Consider the following 8,381-nt stretch of genomic DNA (forward strand, 5'->3'; position numbering starts at 1 on the left):
TCGCTGGAAGCGGGTGCAATTTTTCAGATTAGCACCCGCTCCCGGCGAAATCCTGCGGTTGTCCTTATGACAAATTTTTAATTATATATATATATATAAATTAAAAATAATTATTTAAAATCATATATTATTATTTTGATTCCACAAATCAATGTTTTATATAAATAATGCGAAATATGCTCAATAAAATATTCTCTCTAGAGCCAATCCTCTTTACATTCGTCAATCCGAATCTATCCATTTATAAAATCAAGTGATTACATAATTTCTTTATTGTCACTCTTAAACTGTGAAGAGGATCACGCATGGGTATCCCTATGATACTAAAGTAGGCAAAACATTTAATTATTAATTAAATCATTCTTTGATGATTTATCTTATCTGAACACACACCTCTTTTTGATTCTAATTTCCAGAAATCATAGCTGGATTTTAATTCGCGCAAGAGATTCACTAACTCGACTAGATCCCAAGGAGATCCTTTAGAAGACTATCTCTTCTAACCTTTTAATTTTCAGTTTGGGCAGATAATCACACTTCCTAGACTAGGTTTCGAGGAGAAACCCGAAGCTATTCGTCTGTGCCCCTTATCCTTTGAAACTTACTTTCTTGGCTACTGTAATATTACTACCTAGTCTAGAGTCCAAGGAGAACCTCGGGTCTATACGTCTGAAAATATTGCAGAGTACTAATTAAAATAAAATTGCTACGATGCAACAAATAAGAGGCAATGTGTTCTCGAGTATTTGGTTTTTTCACCCTTTCAATATAAAAAGCAAACGTTTAGCAAAAGACACCTCCGAGGTGTTATTCAATTGTTAAATCCGTTATAAATCCTTAACGAAGGATCATTGTCATAAATCGTTAGCCTCACGGACAGGTGCTAATGGAACGGTACGAGGGATACTTCCCTTTAAGTTTGAGAACTCGAGTTGAGGCCTAAGAGGTCGAACACACTTCAGGTCCTCGGATTAGCCGCGCGAACAAAAGAGGTGAAGGCAAGAGCGACGCAACGCAGTGGTAAGAGAGAGAAATCTCAAAACTTGGAAACAGGTATTTTCCCTTTTGGGAATTTTCTCTAAAATTTTTAGTAAGACTATTTCTTTTCCCGAAATATAAAAAGATTTCAAAATTCAATTCGTCTACTTCCTAGACTAGCGTTCATGGAGAACCACGAGGCTATTCGTCTACAGATAACGGTTAAAACTTTGAAAGCTGAAGTAAATGTCAATTTATTTAAATGCGCGATACTCAAATAAAATTATTATTCTCTCTTTTCAAAAATGAGACAAGCCACAACACTCTAAGACGAAACGCTGAGATTTTTAGTCAAAAAGAATAGATTTAAAAACACTTTTTAGAATACTCGTAGTAAGTACCAATATCTAGAAATGAACTAGAAGAGAGATTCCTCTAGTCACTGCTAGTATTGGTTATTAGATCCTCGCGGTTCGCCCGTGAGTTTAACAACCCTGCTTTTTGGTTGTGCAGGCCTTCTTATAGGGCGCATTGCGTCATTCCTGCCCTCTACTTGGGTGGCGGACGAAAGGGAGAAAAGACGAACTTGCGCAATGGAACTTCTCCTAGAGACAGCAACACTGCATAGTGTCTTTCAGGACGAATCTCCTGTTGCCTATTTACAGGCTATACCCTGTAACTTACACGTTACAACGGCCCCCCATTGAAGTAGTGAACATCGAGATAATGATAGAATAAAAAAAAATCGAAGCATAAAAATTAAAAAAAAAAAGAAATATAAAATAAAATTATTTATGATAAAGATAAGTGTCGTTACCGAACCTCTCTCCTTATTCGATGGTCACGACTTCAATCTTCCGCGCTTTGGATTTCCTGTTTAACGGTCGACTTGTTCCTAGTCGTTTTACAGCACTTGTCGGTAGGATTCTTTTCCTTTCCAGAGTCCAGCTAAATCTCCAGTTCTTGGTGATGGGCCACTCTTGCTTGGGGGTCCATCATTTGTAGCTGCCCCAAGTTGTCTCGTCCTCCGAGGATTGTTGCCTCCAGGGTCTCTGCGTACTGTAATTTATGGCTGTCTTCAGCCTTCTCTCTCGCTGCGCCTCTAGTTTGAAGGTTTGACTTCCTAACTCAGTACTGCCGGCAGGAAAATTTCTTCTGGCACAGGCACGACGGCATTTATGATGGGCCTTTTGACACTTTGTTGATTATCTTTCTCGATCTGTTTCCGGAATTTTGCATGTCGAGAGCCCTCGTTCAGAATATCTTCCACGAGAGCGTCGTGGAGACTCCTTCGAACCATGAATAGTCCTTTTCGGGGCAATGCTTTTTCCTTTTCAGCATTGCCGCTTTCCACTTCTTTTCGGCTCGGCTCTCCGGTGGACGATTTTCTTTCGTGCTTGGTGTTGCTTGCCTTTCTGTCTCTTCCGTGTTGTCTTTTATTCAGACTAGTTTTAGTGAGTTGATGATTAATTCCTTCAGGATTTCTTCTTTTATCACTTCTTCCTTTAGATCCAATAACTTATGGCTGATCGTGCTTGTACTGGCCCTTGGTTCCTCTATTTTCACGATTATCGGTAAATTTTATGTTGTATCCTTCATTTGAGCTGGTTTCTCATTTAATTTTTGCTTTTCAGGGATTCTTCCTTCTTCCTGCTTTTGTGGATCTGGATTAGGATTGTTCTTGCTCTTGCTTGGTCCTGGTTCTTCCGTTGTTAGTGCCGCTTCTGGGCACAAGAAACTTTCATACGTCTGATTGTTCTTCACCCCTCGGCGGCATTCACGGTGTATTTTAGGCGTATTCACTTCCGCTACTTCTGTGTTTTTAGGTTTTCGTAATCGAAGGTTACTTAGCTTATATTTTCCTTTTGATACCGGCCATGTTGGAAGATTGTTGGTGGCTTCCCTTATCATTACATCATCCTCTCCAACGTCTAGATTGCATTGAATTCTTACGTTGAAGGGAACGTCTTGTGGATCGTATTAGGTAGTTGAGCCTGGTATTATCGTAGTTTTCACTATGACTGACCTTTCTCAATTGACGCTGTTGGCCCAGAATTCTTGGGTCCAGCTTCCCTCACATTTTCTTCATCCCCTCCATGGTTTTCCTTCGAACGGTACTTTCGGAGGTCGTTTGCGTGGTACGGCCCTCTCTCTTTTCCGTTTTCAGTACTTTCCAAAATATAGACGTTTGTAGCAATTTTCTTCTTCACTCTGTACGGTCCTTCGTACAGCGCTAGAAATGTTGCTGTTACCCCCGTCGCTGTATGGGACACGTTGCAGGCTTTAACTAATACCCACTCGCCTATTGAGAAGGTTACGCCCTTTTTCTTTTGATTCAGCCTGCCTAATTGCTTTTCTCTCTTTCTCTTAATTCGTTCTCGTATGACCGCAATTAGGTTCGGCTGATTGGCTGCCTCTTAAAGGGGTGTGGGCGGTAGTTTGTCCGTCCACCATCTTTTCGGTTTTCTTCCCCATAATGCCTCATATGGCGTTACCTCCGTAGTATCGTGATATGATTCTTTGAGTATTGTTTCCACGTTTTCTACTTCAACGAGCCACGAGTTATGTTTGTCTTGAGCTAGGAGGGTCCGGAAGAGTCTAGCCAACTCGCGATTGACTCTTTCCACCATATTGGTTTGTGGGTGTCGGATTAATGTGAGAGACATTTTGATTCCACGTTCATTTAAAGCTTGTCGCCATTTGTTGCTTGTAAACTGGATTCCCCTATCCGAGAGTATTTTTTGGGGCCGCCCAATCTCTTCCGTGAATTCCTCGATGTTCTTTATTGCAGCTTCACTCGATGCCTTGCGCACCGGGTAAATTTTTGTAAATTTTGTAAATGTGTCAATCATCACTAAAATGTGCTCACATTCAAACTTTGTTTTGGTCAAGGGTCCAAAAAAATCAATTGATATGAGCTCTAGGGGTTCTTGTGATAGCACAGGCTCTTGTAATGCTTGTGAAGCTTGTGTTGCAACTTTGTTGCGTTGGCACGAGTCACAAGTAGCGATAGCCTGACGCGTAGCTTTAAACATCTTTGGTGCATAGAACGATTCCCTGAGTATTTTATGTTTTCTCTGCTCCTGGATGACCATACGCTGCGTGACATTCCCAGATAAGATTTTGTAGAATTTCTTTTGTGATTAAGATGCGACAAGTGGTTCCATCAAAATGATAGATATTGTCATTGATTATTTTAAAACGTGCTCTTCTTTCGGGTTCTGACTCTATCTCCTGTTTGAATAATTTCAATTTCTTGTCTTCTCGTTGTTTAGCTGGGATTTCTCGGATTAATTGTTCCATTTCTTGGATCCAGTTGTAGTTCAATGCATTTATTATTATTCGGGTCGCACCACGATTTCTTTTATAGCTGTTTTCTTCATGTAATCTGCTCAGTACATCGACCATCACGTTATCTTTTCCCGGTAGATGTTCCACTTTAATGTTGTAATCTTGTATCGCGAGAATCCAACGAGTGAGTCGTGCGTTTAAAAATTTACTCATTTTCAGGAAAGTTAGTGCGAGGTGATCCGTTCGGTTGATTATAGTTCCGCCGTGTAAGTAAGTTCTGAATTTCTACAGTGACCATACAATAGCCAGAAGTTCCTTTTCCGTAGTGAAATATGTGATTTCAGATCCTTTTAAAGTCCGACTCGCTAACGTAATAATTTCCTTTCCTTGCGCATCGTTTAATTGATAAAGTACGGCGCCGAGCGCGTAGTTACTTGCATCGGTTTCGAGATAATAATTTCTCTTGGGATCTGGAAAATATAACATTATCGATTCTCAAAATAGTCGTTTAACTTTCTCGAAACTCGCTTGGGCCTCATTGTCCCACTTCCAGGGTACTCCTTTCTTTATTAATTTGAGAAGCGGTACTGTTTCTCCAGCATGTTTGTCGCTAAACTTGGAATAAAAGTTTATTAAACCAAGAAAACCTCTGAGTTGTTTTACGTTTCTAGTTGCTGGAAAAGAGTGTATACTCTCAATCTTCTCAGGATCGGGCTTTACTCCTCTCGTTGTGAGAATGAATCCCAGAAATTTGGTTTCTTCTTTGAAGAAATGTGATTTGCTGAGATTTAGCGTCAGGTTATTCTCAGAGAGTCTTGCTAAAATTTCGTCAAGATGTTCTAAATGTTGCGCATTACTTTCCGACGTTTTCAGACGGGTTTCAGAAAAGGGATGGGAACCATTGACAACATTTACGTACTGAACTACTTGGTTAACAGAAATCTAGGGAAAAATAGAGACAAGCTAATCGCGTAATTCGTGAACTTTAAAGCAGCTTTTGATTCTCTAAACAGAAAAGTGTTATAGCTGGCAATGGATTAGGATTAGGATCAGGGTGAAGATAGGAAAGGAAAAAGGAGAGGTATTCTGGATAGATAGAGGTCTAATGCAAGGATGCCCTTTGAGTCCGCTACTGTTTAATATGCTGTTGGCAGATCTATAGGAAAAGCAGACAACGAGGGGATGAATCTAATGACGAGACTTTTCAAACAGTATGTGGGAGCAAAGGATCTGACGGTAAACGTATAGAAGACCAAGGTGATGTGTTTCAGAAAGAGGAAAACCATAATAGATTACGTTTGGAAGATGAAGGGACAAATAGCGGAAAGGGTGGAGGAATTCTATTATTTAGGTTTTTGGTTTAAGGCAGGAGGGGGAAACGAGCTTCAGGTGAGGAAAAGAATTGAATGTGCGAGTAAAGTAATGGGCCACGTATGGGGCATAGGAAAGAGAAGGTTTCAGGACAATTGGAGAATGAGGGCCTGGTTATTTGATGCGTTGGTTTGGACAGTGTCGTGTTATGGAGTGGAGATTTGGGGATGGAAGCAACATAAGAAAGTAGAGAGCATGCGTGAGCGATTTTTGAGATTTGAGATTAGGAGAGCATGGAGGTTTGAAGAGAAGCTAAAAAGGGGAGAGGGAAGTAGAATTGCACAAACATGTTTCGGCGAAATTAGGAGCAACGAAGCGAGAGGTAACTTGGGAAATTCAAAATGGGAGGAAGAAAGGAGAAAAATGAGAAGGGTGTGTAATATTCGAGAAGGGGTTACAGAGTGGCAGGATATAGAGTTAGAGCTATTAGTTCAACAAGGAGAAGAGAGATGGACAAAGATAATAGACTCGAGGTACAATAGATGGTATAGGATGGTCAAAGGGTTGACGGAACCAGAATATCTGCAAAAAATAAAAAAGGAAGAAAAATGGAGTAGGGTTGTACGGTTCAGAATGGGAGAAGGAGTGAGTGCTTGTAGATATTGGATGGATGAAGAAAATAATCTATGTAGAGTGTGTGGATACGAATTGGAGTCATGGGCACATGTTTTAGAGAGATGCACAGGAGAGGAAGTTGGGTAGTTGAGTGTTGATGAGTGTGTAAGATGGATTTTGGGTGGTAATGGACAGGGAGTGATGTGGATGAAGAAATTGGAAGAAATAAGGAAAAGTAAGGGAATAGGGCGAGCCGAACAGTTGAGCCTGAAAAAGGAATTTAAAAACCAAAGTTAAATTTAAAATCGTGGAAAATGTTTGTTTTTATGATAAAAGGAAACGGAAGCCCTGGAAGATCGCTCATTACTAGAATTATTAGTTTTATTTTTTGTTGTTATTATTTAATTTTATTTGTTAAGTAAGGCGAAACATTAGTAGATAAGTAGCGGATAACTTAGATTTAAGGATGGAATGTAAATTTTATGTACAGGGAGCGGACGCCCTCAAACCCGTAAATGGGAGAGTTTAAATATACAATACGATACAATTAAAATTGATAATTTTTATTATTAATATAATTCTTAATCTTAATAATATTATTATATTTTAATTTAATTTAATTAAAAAATTATTAATTGTTAAATTTAATGAAGAAAATAATAATCAATTAATTATTGATCGAAAAATAATTCTTATTATAAATAATATCAATATTAATAAATTTATAATAAAAAAGTCAAATTTTATTCTTAATGAATAAAATATATTATAATCTAAAATTAAATAATATATTACCCGAAAAGTGTATATTATTGTTAATATAATGCAAAGATATATGATATAATAAATAAATTTATTTAAATTTAAATTTAATATTATTTCATATAATAAATCTTTTGAATAAAATCCTGGTAAAAAAGGAATTCCACATACAGATAAATTAGAAAAATGAAAATCTATAATTACTAAAGGAAACTCATTAATTAGTCTTCCTATAAAACAAATATCTTGAATTCGATTTATAAAATGAATTGTAACTTCTGAACATAAAAATAATAAAGATTTAAAAATAGCATGAGAAATTAAATTTTAAAAAACGTAATTTGTTAAATTTAATGATAATATTAATATTATTAAACCTAATTGTCTTAATGTAAAAAAAGCAATAATTTTTTAAAAATCAAATTCTATTAAAGCATTTAATATTGCAATTAATATGGTAATTAATCCATTATATATAATTATTAAATTTATTCTCTTGAAAAAAACTTATTAAATCGACTTAGTAAATAAATTCCAGCTGTTACTAATGTTGATGAGTGAACTAATGATGAAACTGGAGGTGGAGCAGCTATAACTGCTGGTACTCATATAGAAAAGGGAATTTGGGCTCTTTTTGCTATAATTATAATTAAAAATATAAAAAGAAATCATTTATTATAAAATATAAAAAATAATAAATTTCAAGACCTTAAATTTATTATTATAAACATTATTATTAATAATATTACATCTCCAATTCAATTAGTTAATAAAGTCAATATTCCTGAATTATAAGAATATAAATTTTGGTAATAAATAATTAAACAATAAGAATTAAGCCCCAATCCATCTCACCCTAAAATAATTCTAATAATATTAGGCCTAATAATTATTAAAATTATAGAAATGACAAACATTATTAAAATTATAATACAATTTTTTTTAAATCAATTATTATATATCCTTTACTATATAATATTACTATTGAAGAAATAAATATTGCTACTCTTATAATTACTAATATTATTCAATCAATAAAAATGATAAATTCCATATTACAAGAATTAAGGTATTGAGAGGGATGAAGAACTATTCCGCACCGGTACCAGATTGTATCAAAACCTTCTGGTGGAAGAAGTTTTCTTCAACCCATCAGCATTTGGCCTGTATTTTCACCTCATATTTGAAGTCGGAAGAGCCGATTCCAGAGTGGTTGGTGGAAGGGCGTACAATACTCCTGCCAAAAATAGGCAACTTAGCTGACCCGAAGAACTAAAGGCCAATAACTTGTATGAACACGCTTTATAAGATATTCACAGCTGTTCTAAATGATAGGATTGTTCGGGCAATTGAACCTGTGTGGCAAGAAATGTATGAACAACGAGGCTCAAAGAAAGGCGTAGCCGGATGTCGGGAGAACCTGC

At 36.6% G+C, this 8,381-nt stretch overlaps 2 protein-coding genes across 2 annotated transcripts in view; one reads left to right on the forward strand and one right to left on the reverse strand.

Moving 5' to 3' along the window:
- The window catches only part of LOC117181673 (transmembrane inner ear expressed protein), a 269,684-nt gene that overhangs the window by 128,872 nt on the left and 132,431 nt on the right, over positions 1-8,381 (forward strand). The gene's annotated exons all lie outside the window — the stretch shown is intronic.
- Positions 4,045-4,482, reverse strand: LOC117181303. The gene has a single exon (XM_033373863.1). It carries the CDS (start codon positions 4,480-4,482, stop codon positions 4,045-4,047), a length of 438 nt encoding a protein of 145 aa, XP_033229754.1.

This window comes from Belonocnema kinseyi, chromosome 10 (genome assembly GCF_010883055.1).
Source record: "Belonocnema kinseyi isolate 2016_QV_RU_SX_M_011 chromosome 10, B_treatae_v1, whole genome shotgun sequence".
NCBI lineage: Eukaryota > Metazoa > Arthropoda > Insecta > Hymenoptera > Cynipidae > Belonocnema > Belonocnema kinseyi.

Coding starts and splice junctions, on each gene's coding strand:
- LOC117181303 (XM_033373863.1), bottom strand. CDS start 4,482: ATGAGTAAATTTTTAAACGCACGACTCACTCGTTGGATTCTCGCGATA.